Raw genomic sequence first — 17080 nt, forward strand, 5'->3', positions numbered from 1 at the left:
ACAGCAGCCCCCACCACCTCCAATCAATTAGTCAATCAATTAGCCGGCCTTCCACTCCACGCGCGGTCATCACGAGGCAGATTAGCTCAGTAATGATCAAATTAATTCTTAATCGCAGATAATGGACGCGGAATGAGTTTATTATTTTCAGGAAAAATGAGCGAGGCCTCTGTATCAGTTCCGAGGCTGCGTGCGTGCGTGCGTGCGTGCGTGTTGCCGTCAGCCCGGACGACGATTTAGCATGTAGAGGATAATAGAAAAAAAAAAAGATGAACATGACAAGAACATGACAGTTCTCGCATGAGGTCATTCTCAGTGTACTGAGTCTTACAGGTTGTGTGAAGGATCAGAAACAAGTTGGCTTTTTTTTTTCTTTTTTTTTTGGTTTGGAATTTAAAAAATAAAAATAGAAAAAAAAGACTAGAAAAGATATAATTTTCAAGATGTGACATGAAGCATATTATATCTATCATTATCTTCAATTTACTCAAAACTACACTGCCTTTTTTTCCTCCTCACAATAAAAAGTAAAGGCTGCTGTTTCCCACATGTGACTATATTAATACACTTATTAATAACATACCTGTAACATATTTATTTAAGTGTCCTGGGTGGAACTAAAGGCAGAAGTCACCCCTCCTGCTCCTCTTCCTCGTCTCTCTCTCTAATCTGATCTCAGAAAAACCTTGACAGGAGTTTGAAATTTCCGGGCTGGTGTCGGAGGCAGCGATTGGTCCAGGAGGGGCTTACCTACATGCAAATGAAGCAACGCAACCTTGCTGCCTCCGATCCAGAGCGTGAGGAGGAGGACCAGGAATACACTCATGTTCCCCGAGCTCTAGAAAAAACACCTTCAACTCCCTCAATGTTAAAACTCCACAATTAAGCAGGCACGAGGGGGGAAGAGAGAGGGGGCGAGAGGAGAGAGGGGGAAAAAAAAGAAAAGAAAAGAACGAACAACAACTCACACACGGGGAAGACAAAAACCCGCCGCTTCCGTAATTTTTACGCACCAATCGTGTAGAAACCAATAACGGAATACAAGGAGGCAGACAGATTCAGTCAATACTTCAATACTGGTATGAGGCGAGAATGAGTAGCGCAGAAGACAGCGGGAGCAAGTGCTCGTCGGGCCCGATTTCCAGCTTCACCATCCAGTCGATTCTAGGCACGCCGTCCGATGCGCCGCGCTCCGGGACCAAAGAGCTCTCCAAGGGGCCGCCGCCGCCGCCGCGGAGGCGCTCACTGTCCGTGTCATCGGAGGAGGAGTGCAGCGGCGGGGAGGACTCGGCGGACTGCTTCTGCTCCGACACGGGTCACAGCGAGCCGTGCAGCCAGCACCAGAACTTCTCATGTTTAGGTAAGACTATTATTATTATTATTATTATTATTATTATTATTATTATTATTATTATTATTATTATTATTATTGTTACAGAAAATGGGACGAAATCTTTTTTTTTAATCTTATCACACAGATTTTTATTTATTTATTTATTTTTTTAATTTACTCTGGATTGTTTGGCGCGATCACTTCCTGTTTTCTGGCCTCCAGCTTTTTGTTTTTGTTTGCACTTCAGCTCACATTTCATTAGCTCGTGTTTGTGACTGTAACACTCACATGCGGCTCCTCCAGCTCCACTTGTTTGTCATGTGCAGACCATCATCATCATCATCATCATCATCACCGCAGCAGCAGCAGCAGCAGCGGAAGAGTGGAAGGTCGAATAATTAGCCCTCTGTCTTTTCCTCTCGTTTCAAATTTAATTGAGCCTGCTAATTGATGAAACATGTTTCTAAAATGGCTGCACTACACGTCGTCAATTGAGCGTTAAATAGAGCTGGATTTAATTAATAGCTTACTGTACACCGAGCGTACTCATGCTGAATTGTTTATTTAAAAAGTCGCCGGCTTTCAGCTGCCGATTTAGAGAGTCAGAGTTCACACTTGACGAACTCTCAAACTGAGTATGTGGAAAACCTGAAGGGATTTTTATTATTTATTTATTTATTTAAATTCTCAGGCGCTGTTTGAATGGAAAGCCTAAAAACACACAGATGCATGTGTCGGATCAGACATTCACCTGCTTGCTTCCTTCTCCTCCTGCTCGCCTTTAGGTCCCGCTAAAGGACTCCTGTCAGGGAGCGACGCGCTGGCGCGGCGGCCGCACCTGCCGCAGCCTCTGCTGCAGGATTACAAGGAGGAGCGGGAGAGACCGTGCCATCAAATGTCGCCTCTGTCCGAGGAGAGACAGACGGACGGTGCGGACAAGCAGGGCAACTCGGCCAAGAAGAAGACGCGCACGGTTTTCTCCCGGAGTCAGGTGTACCAGCTGGAGTCCACCTTCGACATGAAGCGCTACCTGAGCAGCTCGGAGCGGGCCTGCTTAGCCTCCAGCCTGCAGCTGACGGAGACTCAGGTCAAGACGTGGTTTCAGAACAGGAGGAACAAATGGAAACGGCAGCTATCGGCCGAGCTGGAGGCGGCCAACATGGCTCACGCCTCCGCACAGACTCTAGTGGGGATGCCGCTGGTTTTCAGAGATAACTCCTTACTGCGCGTCCCGGTGCCCCGCTCTATCGCCTTCCCGACGCCGCTGTATTACCCCGGGAGCAACCTGCCAGCGTTACCTTTATACAACCTGTACAACAAGATCGAGTACTGATTGACTCTGCTGTATGTCCACAACCTGCAGTCCACGTTTAAAAAAAAAAGAAAAGAAAAAAACAATACAACATGCTCATAAGTGTCTCCACATAACCGCTGTATATTAATTGTATCACTTTATTTGTTGAGGAAATTCTTATTATGCAGCAACTGTGCGTCTCACAAGAAAAGCAATCAAGCTTCCCTTAAATGTATAAAAATACACCATGTGTATAATTAATTATAATAATTTTTTGTACTTATTATTTTCCTCCCCCTTCCTCCCTCCTTGAAGAGAAACGATGGAGTTCAAGCATTCATATCACATCCACCCTTGTTTTATTTTTATTTTTTTTATTATTGATGATTGCTTTGTTGGAAATATTTAAAGCATCCACGTTTTTATTTCACCTGACAGGAAAAGAAAAACAACAACAACAACATAATTATTCCATTTAAAAGGGAAAACACCATTGTTTCTATTGTAATTTAGACCTTCAATAATAACCTTCTCATTCAATAAATTTTCTATTTCAGTGAAAATTGGGCTTGTTTGGTTTTTATTTTCTACGCACTGCGAGTTTGAAGATTTTAACACAGAGGGGCTTTTTTTTGCAAGCGTGTTTTAAATTCTGCTGCTGCAACAATGATCCAGTTTTGTTCAAGGCTCATGATAAAGTCAGAACGAATAGTGTTTTTTTATTTTTGTCCTACAGCTGCAGTGATTCTCATTTGAATGTTCTTTTCTTTAAGACTAAGAACACCTGAGCTTTAACCACACATTACCTGGAAGTCTCTGGCGTTGATTAACACACAGGACATTCCTGTTTATACTGTAGCTTACATTGCTTTTGGCTCCCACATCTGCTATTATTACATCAAATATGAGGGTGAGAGCTTCTCGACAGGTGAATTACATCTGTGCAAGGAAAAAGCGTTTGCAGGAATGCAAGTGTGTAAAAATGCTCAGGCTCATTCTTTCACATTTGTTACCCTCACACGCAGAATTTAATATGAAGCTGTAGGTTGGTTTTATTATTAAAGGAGCTTTAATTTGTACTTTCAGATTAAAGGTGCGCTACATATTTCAATCGGAGGTGGAAGAGTTTTTTTTTTAAAGCCTAAACTAAATAAATAAACAAACTCTCTTTGTTTTCATGACTGAATAAACTGAATTAACAAACTGACCTTAAAGGACAATTTCACGCCGTCTTACTTTGTTTATAAGTGGCAGACCCTGCCACCTTTCTAGCTTCAAACAGTGTTCTGTGTACTTCCTTTTCCTCTGAGAACAGCTTGTTTATGCTGAAAAAAATATATATTTTAGAGTTTATATTATTCCCTCATTAATATTGTAAATATTGAATTTCTCTGAACTTCCTCTCCAAAACTGCACCTTTAATTTCTGAACACACTGCTGTTAGGACTCGAGAGGTGAACGAGCAAGCGGCCTTTAAGGAAACACATAGAGAGGTAACTAAGAAGCAGATAAAGCACATCGCAGGGTGTAAAAGAGACGCACACTATCAGAAGCTAATCGTGCCTCCGGGTCGGATCCGCTCTCATCTGAAGTCTGCCTCCCAGCATCAGGCCGTGTGAGGGGAAACATAATAAAGAGGCATATTGTCAAAGTTGGAGACTCTCATTAATCGAAGCCGCTCTCTGTTCTCCATCTGCGTAATTAATTACTGTATCAGTTACACTTTGAGTTCTGGACTCCACTCACACACGCACACGCACACACACACACACACACACACACACACACACACGTTTAGATTTTTATTTCAAAAAGCGTGTCGAGCACAGAAAGTCACCTCACGTTGTCAGAATTGACTCTTTCATAACAATTCAGTGCATGTAAACACTTAACACACACACACACAGACACAGACACACACACAGATGTCCTGTTGTTGATGGGAAGCAATAAAACCGTGTCATTTGCCAGCTTTTCTTGGGTGTCACATCATGTACAAGGAAACCCCACCACCACCACCTCCACCCACCCAACCCCTTCCACCCATCCCACCAATCTCTCCCTGTGTGCTAATGGCTACATTACCTAGCGGAATCATGACTAGCCAGGCTCTGCTGCCCTGCAGATTATGCCTGACCCAATTTCTGCAACAGCCGCCCTGTGTTTCTGGGAAAATGGATAGCGTCAGACAACAGCAGTGATTTATGGGTAACTCCGGCACCAGCACCAGCGGTGAGGTGAGGTGCGGGAGGATGAATTTGTGACAGATAGGAGAGGGGAGAGGAAAGAGAGATAGAGAGAGGGATGGGGGAGCGCAGCGCTTATGAAAAGGAGCAATAGCTTTGGTTGAATGAAGCTGTTTATTAGTTTCCAAGTGGTCATTATGTCATCAGGTGTGACGGCAACGCGCCGCTCTCTTCGATGGATGTTTGCACCCCAGTGACTTGTGGGAAATCTGCATGACCTGTCACCTGAGGTTTGTTTGATTTACAGGAAGACAGAGGTGGTGGGGGGGATAGAAGCGAGGAGGAGAGGAAGTGAAAGAGAGGGATAGGTGGGGGGCAGGAGAGGAGGGTGGTTGGATGTAACTATGTATCACTGCAATGGCAGGTGTGAATTACAAATTTTAATAGCAGGGCAATGAAAATGATTTGAAGTGGTTTAAACTGCAAAGAGACAGCGACTGGCATGGTGATGAAGATTTGTTGAGATGATGTGTTGTGCCTTAGGATTCATCAAACCTGCCTGGTAAGGTGAAAAGCAAGTGTAATTCACTCCGTGGTATAATTTATGACGGGAGTAATGGAAACTGTGGGCTACACACAGTGCGGAGAGGGAGAGGCGAAGACAGAGAGCGCCGGGCAAATTGATTCTCGGGATAGTTTTTAGAGCATATTTACAGGATCATAATGAATTATACTAAAAAACCTGCGGATATCACCTGTTTTACGTCGCCAGATAAAAAGATGTAGATGAAAACCAACTTAATAGAGACCCCATTAAATTTAAACAGGCTGCAACAACATTGGCGCTCTCGTCTAATATTTGAAGAACTCCCCGTGTTCCATCCCTCCGTCGTGTGTTTGGATGTTGGCCTTTTTTTCCCCCCCCAAACTACCTCCTATTATATTTACAGCCATTTGATTTAAAGAGGGGGTATGTGTGGCTTCGTATTAGAGCGGGGACGGTTATGGAGTATAACACCAGCAAAGGAGCAGATGCACAGACCCTGGGCTCTGCTGCCTCAAGACAAGAGTTTTAAAAGCGATCGCGATGCATTAAGCCAGACAACTCTCAAGACCTGTTTGCTCCCTAAATGAATTTGAGGGGAGCGTAACAAGGTTTTTGAGGCAGGCCCTGTCATCCGCCGGCTTTAACCAGCCTCTGTATTTATGGGTTAATGGTTAAAAAGGAGAGCTCGGACCAGAAGTGATTTTTCATGATTCTGTTTTATATCAACTGGAAATGAAGGAGCTGAAGGGAAATTGTGTTTGTCCCTCTCCTCCTTCTCCTCCTCCTCCTCCTCCTCCTCCTCAACCCTCCTTAACCCCCCTACCCATTCTCCTTAACAGTAGAGGAATATGCTTCTGCAGAAAGGGAAACGCAACATATGGATGAAGAACAATAAGTCAGATACGGTGAGGTCAAAGATGTGGAAATTATCTGGCGTTCTTGTATGAATACTCAGTCCAGTTGCCGGGATATAATGTTAGCAGTTTCTGCAGAGATTTGTCCAAGAGTTGACATCCGTAGAAAATGTAGAAAACACCTTTACATTATATGTTTATCAGCTGATGTTCACATAAGGAGGTGGAGGAGGTTTTTACACTGGGGCCAATGTTATTGCAATATTTGGTGACTTGTGAGATATTTTTCACACACAGCCGTGTGATTCTTTTTTTTTGTGATTCTCTTTTGACTGTATTTTAACATTTGATTTGAATTTTATGACAGTGTTATTTATAATCTGACTGGTTTAGAGGGAAGGAAACCAGGGACAAACTAGCTGCACCTGATCTGTTATGCCTGCAGGTCATTCTTGGCGCTAAAGCTCTAATTTAAAAAGTTCTTCCTCAACTTTATTTTGTTATTTTAAAGCGATGTGTGTGTTGCTGCAAAGGGAAAAGCAAGAAAGCATATCAACCTCTCTATCCCTTATTTAGTCATACTATTCACATGGCTAATCAAGATAAAATACAAATGATGCTATCGCGTATCGCGATACTTGGGCGGGACAATGTCGTGATGTAAAATATTGGATGTGGTGGTGCTGCTACAAGCTACAAACAATGCTGCCAAACGGCCGACAGCAGTTTGAGTCACACGAGTGGATACTTTGAGAGACACCTGGGGACATTTCCTGACATAAAGCAGCTATTTTTCAAGGGAAGCTGGACCGTCTCCATCTGTGATCGAGCCGACTAAAATAGGTATTTAAAGCCAAAGCATAATGTGTTCCTGGCCCTAAACCTAAGTAGAGCATAAGTACAGCATTTTGACAAGAGAGGAAACAAAATACAACATAAACAAGTCATCCGTCTGAACTTATCCGTGTTTGTGCAGAAATATACTTAGTCACATCAGGATTTCAACCAAGTTAGCTGCGTGATGAAACAGGCATAAAAACACCAAGCTTTGGGTAAGAAGTGCTTTCATGTTTGGTTAAATCCAAACCAAAGAATGGGCTTAGTCTTAAAATCCATTTGTTTTAACTCGTAATTCTGTGACTGACAGAATCAACGTGACATATTTTGAGACGTTTCTAACCAAAGGTCAAACTCAACACAGCGCTGCTATTTGAACCACAATGAAAAGCCTTTCCATCTCCAAATTGAACTCCCCGAGAACAATATTTAACCAAAAAATCCAGATTAGGGCTTTAATGGCAAAATGCATTACGCTTCATTGTTAAATTACCGACCATTTCTTGAACTGCCTGTTCTGAAGTGCCATTCGCTGTCCAATATGCATCAAAACTATTACAGGCTGCAGCAGAGAACTCGGCTATTACTCTCGAGATAAGTCCATTAGCATTACCTTTGACACAATAGTGGATGTGAGATACAATTCTCTGCTCTCCGTTTTGTATTTGTAGGGATAATAGGGGGATTATCTTGAAGGCCTTATGCTACACACTCAAGAGTGAGACCACACTGAGGACAGAGGGCTCTGCAACAGTTGTTTTCACATCCTCCCCTCCTCTCTCCCTCTGCTCCAAGACCCTCTCAGAGAAGATAAAGCATGTCATTATTCTATTAAAGACCTACAATTTTTGTAATGGGACTTGCAGCGGTCGGCAGAAGTGCAGGCAGCTTCTTCAATATCCTGGACATTATTTGCTCGTTTAGTTAAATGATGTTTCTAATTCCCTCATAATTACTTGTAATGAGGCTGCCTCCCTCGTTTTGATGCGGCTACATCTTAATACAGCATGGCATTCTTTTTTAGGGATAATTACCTCTCATGAGGCCGGGGGACCGAGGCTGGGGTTTGTTGTGCGCTGCACACGTGGCAAATTGGCTTGTTTCCTGCCATCTTGTCTTCCTGCAAATTGGTAAATTAAGTTTCTCGGCTGGAGCATTAGAACTGTTAAGTTTGCTTTCTCGGCTCCTTCAAATTATTGGCTTCGCTGACAGAGAGATGGCCGTGTGGTTCTGCGTTTCGCCTTATTTACCTTTTGTGCTGTTTATTTACAGCGTGCGGTTGATGTGAGAGAGAGCTGAGTGTTGGGGAGATTTGTTGAGGGAGCAGTTTTAATTGTTTTTACTCATAAAATCCACCTTTAATCTTACATTATATAAATCACGATTGTGCATAAGCAGAGAGCTTAAACTGTTATCTAAAATCCTTTACAAAACATAGCCCAGCAATAAATGAACCTAACAGACAACAGGGCAGTGCCATAAAATGCAACTGCACTGCGGCTGTGTCAACAAAGTCAGTGAAGCAGTTCCATGATATTTATCTTTGTGATATCATCGAGAGATTTGCAAACTCTCTTTTTGATTGTATAGTTGATAAATAAATTCAAATACAGAACTCAGATGTACGTATGGATTTTCCCTTCCCTGTTTCCCGTCTACCGGCAGAGCTGTCTGTGTCATCTGAAATGATCCAGCTGCCGTACTCCAACCGCAGCCGTTGCAGGGTTGGCTGAGGGGTTTTTATTTCTAAGTGCTGATGTGTCGCAGACAGTTTGGCTCTACAAGGGCCTGTTATACGCCGATTAAAGAGAGGGAAGGAGTGCTCCCGCAGGGCGGCCTTGTACATTTACCCTGACCACAAAAAGGTCTAACGTTTACGCCCCGGTGCTGACATGACCTTCAAACAAGGTCCCTCTGCTGCCCGGGTGGATACTGGAACTGTCTGGAGGAGACCTGCAGTGAGCCCAACAGACAGACAGGAAGAAATCATATCTTTTATATCAGGAATTACCTGTCTGCCATATCCTGTGGAGCTAGAAGATACGGCTTGTATTGGGGAATACAGGAAAGGATGGTTATTTTTCGCATTTAAGTGGCAAAATGTGATTGTGATTTTCCCAAAAGCTTTTGTCAGTCCCACTGAATGTTGGAACATGATATAAGAAGTATCTTTTCTCCATTAAAATCACAAACATTGAACAAACTGACAAACACAAAGCGCCACTAAATAATTCACATCCAAATCCAGTCATCAGTCGTCTATTGGTGCAGACAAACGTATCACTGGCTGTTGTTTTTATTTGTGAGAGCGCGGGCGGACTCTCAAGTGATCCTCTTGTCTTTTCTGGGTCAGCGATCTGTTTGTTATGAGATTTGATATCGAGTTCTTCTTGATATGGAGCGTTGGGATCTCTTTGTAAGGACCAAGTGGTCTCTTTCAGCTGCGGGGGTCTGCTGTATAGAGAGATGATCTGTCACTTCAGTCTGAGACTGACTGCTGACCACATAGCCTGCAGCGCAGCAGCGGGGAGCACAATGAAAGCAGCACACTATCACCTGACAGCTAATTAGGGATCACTCCCCTGGAAGGGAATACATTCTCTTTGAGGGAATGAGAGAAAGAAAGCAAGAGGTCGCTGAAATCCGTGTGATGTGTCAGTCAAAGCCACAAGCCATCTGCAGTTTCTAAAGGCGATTCCTCCAAGAGTCGACTTGCTGATAGGTTAGATTATCATTGCAGTAAATTGTTAATATACTGTTGTTTCTAATGACTTGACATCATTTCAAATACAAAGTGTTTTTTCTCTTTCTGTCTTTTCTCCCACAGGACCGGACTAAAATAAGAATATCTTCATATTCATCCACTCCTTTTAAATCTCCCAGTTCAGCAACAATAATTCTCCCCAGCTGTGTGTGTGTGTGTGTGTGTGCACATACAGTATATGCTCGTCCAGCAGTGTGAGTCTATGTTTTTTTACGGGAGACTTGGGACTTCTTTGAAAACACATTTGTAACCATTAGTTGAGTGTAAGGTTTCATGTGCAGAGTGCATCCTCTGGACTGGTGTCAGGGTTTCTGCGAGGCTCTGCGGCAGCTTCTCTTGGAGGGACAGTGCTGAGAGCAGGAGGAGGAGGAGGATGGAGGTGGCGGTGGTTGAGGAGGAGGAGGAGGGGGGCGGGGGGGAGAGCACTGGAGCCTAGGCGTCCCACCAACAATGCATCACGGCAGGCAGGGTGTAACCTGAGCCCCCCCTCTGGCCCTGGTGTGGCCTGCCACAGTGCACTCCCTCTCGGCCCTCTTTGCACCCCCAAGATGCTTTTAAAGGGATTTGGTCAGCAAGAAAACAGCTCTTCAAAAGAATTGTCGTCACATTAGAAAGTAATTAGCCCGGCCCGAGGCCGAGGATTCCCTGACCTGACTAATTCTGCACCCCTAAACAATCCGTCTTGGTGCGAGGCGGCTGGTCAGGCACGTTCTCGGCGTACTGAGGAGGAGGTATTTGCACTGGGGAGATTCCCATGGTCCTGCAGGTGAACAAACCCTACAGAGGTCATCGGGAAAGGTTACTGGGTAATCCATCTGTGTAACGGTCTGCAGGTAGATTTGAAAAATGTCTCAGATACAGGTAGAACTGTAATCACGCCATCAGGATTCAGTTGCAGAATTACAGTTACCAAACTCAATTCATCTGTGACGACTGTTTCAATAAAGAAGAAAAAGTATTGTAGGAAAAGAATTGCCTTAAAGTTAGAAATACTATGTCCTCATATATTTCCTCGGATGTTTGCAATCCAGGATCAAACACGGATGCAGACCGCCACACTGTTTTTGCAGCTCAATGCAGAGGAACCATTTCAGCACTCGGCCACCTGTTCTTCCAAGCCTGCAGGGCCCACTGGCAACAACCTTTCCTCTCACTATTAGACAAACTAATCTGATTGGGAAAAAGATGGAGGTGGGGAGGGGCAGAAACTTACAAACCACATGCTGCAGGGTGGGACTCGACACCACCAGCCCTCTCTTCCACTGTCTCTGATGGTTTAAGAGCTACTATAGCCTTCAGCAATATCAGGCTAACACACAGTGGGAGGTAGAGTGAAAGAGAGAAAAGAGAGAGAACATGCGGGAATCCCAACGGCATACACAAACAACACTGATTTGAACAGATTTCAAAGATTGGACGTGTTCCTGAGACTTCAGGGAAGCTTTTACTTATAACCTGTAAAGAACTTTTTCTATGCATGATGACCTTGTAGACTTCCTCAGCAGCGTGTATGAGTCTATATTGAAGGGGGGGAAGAGTCACTTCAAAGCCATCAGTACTGATGTGGTAAGACACTGGAGAGCGGGAAGGAAAACATACACTTGTTAAACCAGCAGGACCCAGAAATGAGGCACTGAGCAATTGGCCAATTAGGAAGTGGTCCATCATGTCAAACTCATTTGCAAAGGGAAGGCTTAACCCTTAGGGTTCGAAGGTCGGGATCAAAGGGTGTCCCCCATGGGACCGCACAGAGATCCTTGAAGAAACGCTGATCCCATGCTTTTGTAAAGGAATCTTCTAATTACAATAAATCTCCACTGCAAGGTAAAGACAGGAGAGCTGGGTACAGTGGCTATATGATAGCTCTGTCCCGAGGGCCTGCAGGTAGCCTATAGATGTCTGGAGAGAAGACTGATAGGAGATAGTGGTTGCCACTAGGGTGGTGGCCTCTCATTTGCCCAGGTCAGAACCTCAGAGAGTGATCACAGCTTTGGCGGCTGAGGCTGACCAGCACCTCTGAGCCTTCATAGCCTCTGGTCTGTAACCGGGTCTTTGACCTTGCCCACAGATTAGTATCAATATCACTATTAGTACTGGCTTTAACTCCTCCATTGTTCGCCCTCTTTCTTTCATTGTCTTGTTTTCTCGCATAGGCATTTCACGGTTGGGTTCCTCTGAATGGAGCACACTCTTTAAATAGTTATTTTAGCCTCTCTTTTATGAAATTTAGTGGACTGGTATTGTTTTGACCACTGATCTCTTTGGTCATAATGCAATACTTTGATTATTTCAAAGAGATTTTTGTGTGTGAGAGTTGATCACAGAGTACTACCTCTGAGTTTCATCGATCTCATCTGCATAGAAATAAGTACTTAATGTGAAATGACAACAAACATAAATAAATATACAGTATTTCAATCAAACCACCAGAATATGTTTGTCTGCATTGTATGTTTTCATAAATGCAGAGCCACTGAAACTTTATTTTCCTTTATGTTTCAACGTTTCTTAAAATTAAGTGTTGGCGCAGAACCCACCTGGTAACTGTGGGGAAAAGGTCTTGTTTTCACTTAAAGTACATGACTTTGTTGGCACAACGACGGCTGCAAAATGTCCCGATGGTTGCTAAAATGACTGGTTACAACAGGAAGCTAACATCTCCCAATGAGAAAGTCAGCACAGTGTGACAGTGATATGACCAAATTGTAGAAATGTTGATCTGATATATGTGAAACTTGCAAATTTACCGTATTTGTGGTTTGCAGAAAGGACCATTACCAGTATCTCACCTGATATGGTCGAGTTTAAACTGATGCCTTAGCGTAAAAAAAAAGGAAGATTTCTGCTGATCAAGTGTAAGTGTACCGTTAGACTGCTGTGAGACAACATGGCCGGGGGGGAAATCAACAGCTGTATGTTGGACTGTGTTTTCCCTCTACATATTGAATCTCGCTGGCAGAACGACCTCCTTTGTTCGCGCTCTGAGCAGCGCTGTATGACACTCTCTGTGCTTCTCAGCCGGCTCTGCTGCCGGCCAAGGGGGAGGAGAGAGGAAAAGGAGGGGAGACTAGTAGTTTGCGCTTCCTGCAATTAGCATTCACGGTTAGCTAAGCAGAACTAATGCAGCGAATCTCTGAGTCTCACGTTACCTGTCCTCCAGTGCCGGAGTACCTGCAGGCCAGATTCAACTGTAGCGAGATGACAAACCCTCGATGTATCTGTTACAAGCCTTTTATTACGAGCAGTGTTATTGGTAATTCCCTTTGAATGGCCATGACAAAAACTACGCATTGGCTAAGGTGGACTTCAAAAAAACAGGATACTGCATGGGTGTGGATATTGTGCTACTGATACTGTAATTATGAAAACAAACTGAGAGTGAGAATTACGCCTCCATTGGCGGTGGTATTGTTTGGGAGCGCTGACAGAAGGTTTAAGTCCCAGCGGCACATTTTGATCCGACCCGTTTTAAGTGATAGTGACGCCAGTCAGCGCTGTCACGCGTCAACACGAGAGGCATCTGCCCTCAGATGTCACTCCCTCGTTGACTTCATTTATATTTCATGGTCGCTTCCTCCACAGCCAATAAAAGCTCGTCCTCATTCAAATGTTCTGTGCATCCGTTCTATGTATAACTTTTGTGTCTGGGAGGGTCATCTCCGGCATGTTCTTAAGCATCTAGGTCAAGACTGGATGATCTCATGAGTCCCTTTTCATGCGAGGCAGGATCAGGATATGGGCTCACCGTGTCACCATTATGGCCTGTAGATGAAACGGCAATGATCTCATGAGTCTTAAGTGACACAACAACATGGCCTCTCAGTGGACTTTGTCATGCAGTCACAAGAAAATCCCACAGTGCAGTTTTTAGCGACAGGATTAAGGTTCTCGCTGGTGATTATTTTTCTTTAGTTAAATATATCAATATTTAATAGGATTAATAATTATGAAGAGCAGTGAAATAGTGAATTTTATGTTTGATCGATGTGTCAGACCAGTTCTCTTCCGTATTTCAGCCCAATCATAAGAATGAAATGTTGGCTTTTCACATTTCTGCAAGCACAACGCAAGTGGATATTTTCAAAATGGCGGGACATTTTCGCTGCGGTGTTGGAGGCAACCAAAATGGATATTTTTGACAGAACCTTGGGACATTTTCAAGTCATGCTAATGGCAACAAAACCTTGTATTTTTGACAACACATGAGGACATTTTCCAGCGGTGTTAGTGGCAACAAAACCAGATATTTCTGGTGAAATGTCGGGACGATTTTTTGTCTGTGTTTGTAACAACAAAAATCTTGGTGAGATGTTCAGACATTTTCAAGCCATGTTAATGACAACAAAACTGCATATTTTTGACAGAACGCTGGGACATTTTCAAGATGCGCCAGGGGCAACAACACAGGAAATGTTTGATGAGGCGACGTGACAATTTCCAGCTGTATTTTTGGCGACAGAACCAGGTATGCCAAAACACGATCTTTCTCCTAAACCTAACAAGTGAATTTTTGTGCCTAAAACTAACCAGACCCTAAGCACTGTGCTGTCAAAGCATAAAATTGAAAATTTAACCTAAAACACTCTGGCAATTGGGTTTCCATATTTTTCTTCCTTTTCTCTGCCCCACTATGTTGATTAGTGGTGTTTATCCTCGGCTAATCACTAACAGTTCTCTGAAGTGTTGTCTTATCAGTTACAAAACAGGTACAAGTGGCGCAAGTGATCCCAATTGATCCACTAAAGACTCCCACCGTGATGAGGACACTGTCTAGTCATACGGAGCCTGAGGAGGACACTGCTCAAAATCAATAAGTCTCCCGGTGACACTGGCTCCGCTGAAGTCTACACTTCTGGTAGCTCGTCGCTGTGAATGTGGGAGGCAGCGTGAGAAATCATTGAAACAGCAGTGATACTCTGCGCAACAACACAGCAGCATTGATGATTTTAATCGCATAAGTTGTGAGATTTGAAACCTAACTGCTGCAAATACAAACAGGATTTATTCTGACCTTGTGGAAACGATCTGGATATATACTTGTTTTTTTTCACGACTTTGCATGAAACATTTATCTTTTTGTGACCAAACAAAGGTCACACTTAATCACAAACACGTCTACTGCTCGGCCTACACTGAATTCTCCCATCGATTATTGTAAAGGGCTGAAATTTGCTGTTCAGGTTTACAAAAAAAAAAAAAAAAAAGTAATAATGCCTGCAATCAATGCACTGTAATTTCTGGAAAAGATTGAGGCACATTCTACCAAATGGCTAGGGGCACTCTCATTTAATTAATGTTGTATGTCTGTGTTTAACGTACATGGTTTTAGCAGAAAATTGATAATGTGGCTGGACAGCCGGGCTCAGAAAACTGAAGCTATTTGCGGGGGAATTACAGGAGAAGCTCATGGCAGCGTACGGGTGAAAAAATTCACATTTCGCTGCAGGGCTTTTATTGCCCGGTGGACACAGTTTGAATTTGACTTTAGTTTAAATCAGAGCTGTGAATTATCTTAGCTTAACAGACGTTTTGACAGGCATTAGACACTGAGTATTTCATGAATATATTTCGGTTTTAAATCAAGACTGAGGTACAACTCCAAGTGCTTCTGTATCTCCCTCTAATATTTCTGTTTGTATCACCCTGCCTCCTTGTTGAACCACAGCTACTTGCCTCTACTTGATGTCCAATCTAAATAAAAAAGATTGTAATATAATAAAGGACCCATAGTCCCTACTTATGCAGTACTTATTGAGTGGGACATTGAGATTTATGTAACTCCTCTCAATGAGAGAGAAAGAGAGAAAAGGAGAGAAAGAGGGAAAGAGAGTTTCTCTATGATTGCGAGGGGGGTTTAAGGTTACCGACTAATTTCCCAGTCGTTACCTGCCGACAACGCCACATCCGGTCTCCTCAGTGTTTTTCAACAGGGAACAGTACAATCTGTTATACTGTAGTGATCATCAGCTCTTCCTCGACCAATGATTACCAGTAATTACCTGTTTTTCTCTCCATCCATCCATCCATCCCTCCTCCTCCTCCCTCTCTCCCTCTCTTTCTCTCTTCCCCTTTCTCCCTTGAGCTATTACCCTAACTGGCTGTTGTGGAGCAAAGAGGAGGTGTGTAGAGAACAAGGCAGGCTTTTATGGACTCCCCACCAGCGCCACTCCACACCGCTCCATTTTGAAATTATCGGGTCCCCTTGCTTTTGAAGTCTCTGTAAGCGCACCCTCCTATTTACGAGATGGCTATGTACTTAAAGGTCACAGATTGATCAAGAGGTCCTAAAGATGGCCTTTTCCCTGAAAGCACCGCAATACTGTGGCTTCCACGGGCCACATCTGTGGGAGAAAGAGGGAAAATAAAATGTATCACTCCCCTAAAGTCAGGCATATTCAGACTTTAATGTACAATTCCATTTACCCTGGAAAATGCCACAATTGAGGATGGAATTCACAATGAGCACAGCAATCTATCAGTGCTTTTTTGTCCATTTCTGTTGTCTCGGGGCTTAAGCATATTTTACTTACTGATTACCCGCGGGTCATTTTGTAAATGTGTCAGACTGTAACTTTGGTTGGGACCTTCGCTACATTGTTTTGTCCATCTAAAAACCCACATTTGACACAGACGGAGAACAGCAGCATCAATATTTTGACAGCGTCCACGCAGGAAAACAACAGAGACCAGGTGGCAGTATTCTTGCTCAAATAGTTAAAGAGATTAATATTATAAAAAACTCTGGTTAGAGTATGTTTAACGAATTAATGTGCATTTATCTACATTTTCTAATAATGACAACGAGATACTTACTTGCTTTCCTTGAATTTATGACAACCACTGACACAGTTTGCACTGTTTCTTAAAAAAGATAAAATGTGTTTTTAACGATTTAAGATTTTATTTTTATGACTTAATAACTTCATTGGTTTGCTGTTGGCGCAAGGCAAGTTTGTCAGAGCCTGTTTGTGTGGCTGTGGGCTCTTTGATCTGTTCTGATGTGCTTTTGCATTTCTATTAATATTAACTCACAAAATAAATCGTGACACATTTAATTACATAAAATGATGGGTGCTCAGCGTTTTTTTTCATTATTGTTGAGAAAATAAACAGTCTTTTCCAAATCTTTGCTGTGATCGATATACATTTGTGCAAGATATCGTTAAATATTGTGCCACAACATTATTTAGGTAGTTAAACAATAGAGTGTCCTGATCACAGATGACTATTTTCATTTGCTCTTCCTTGAGTTTATAACCTTTTAA

At 43.1% G+C, this 17080-nt stretch overlaps 1 protein-coding gene across 1 annotated transcript; it reads left to right on the forward strand.

The window, feature by feature from the left end:
• Positions 1-826: 826 nt before the first annotated feature.
• Positions 827-3190, forward strand: hmx2 (H6 family homeobox 2). Its single transcript, XM_037124145.1, has 2 exons — positions 827-1360; positions 2119-3190. Exons 1-2 carry the CDS (start codon positions 1093-1095, stop codon positions 2664-2666), a joined length of 816 nt encoding a protein of 271 aa, XP_036980040.1. The 5' UTR covers positions 827-1092; the 3' UTR covers positions 2667-3190.
• Positions 3191-17080: the final 13890 nt, after the last annotated feature.

Source organism: Acanthopagrus latus, chromosome 15, assembly GCF_904848185.1.
Source record: "Acanthopagrus latus isolate v.2019 chromosome 15, fAcaLat1.1, whole genome shotgun sequence".
In the NCBI taxonomy this organism is placed as follows: Eukaryota; Metazoa; Chordata; class Actinopteri; order Spariformes; family Sparidae; genus Acanthopagrus; species Acanthopagrus latus.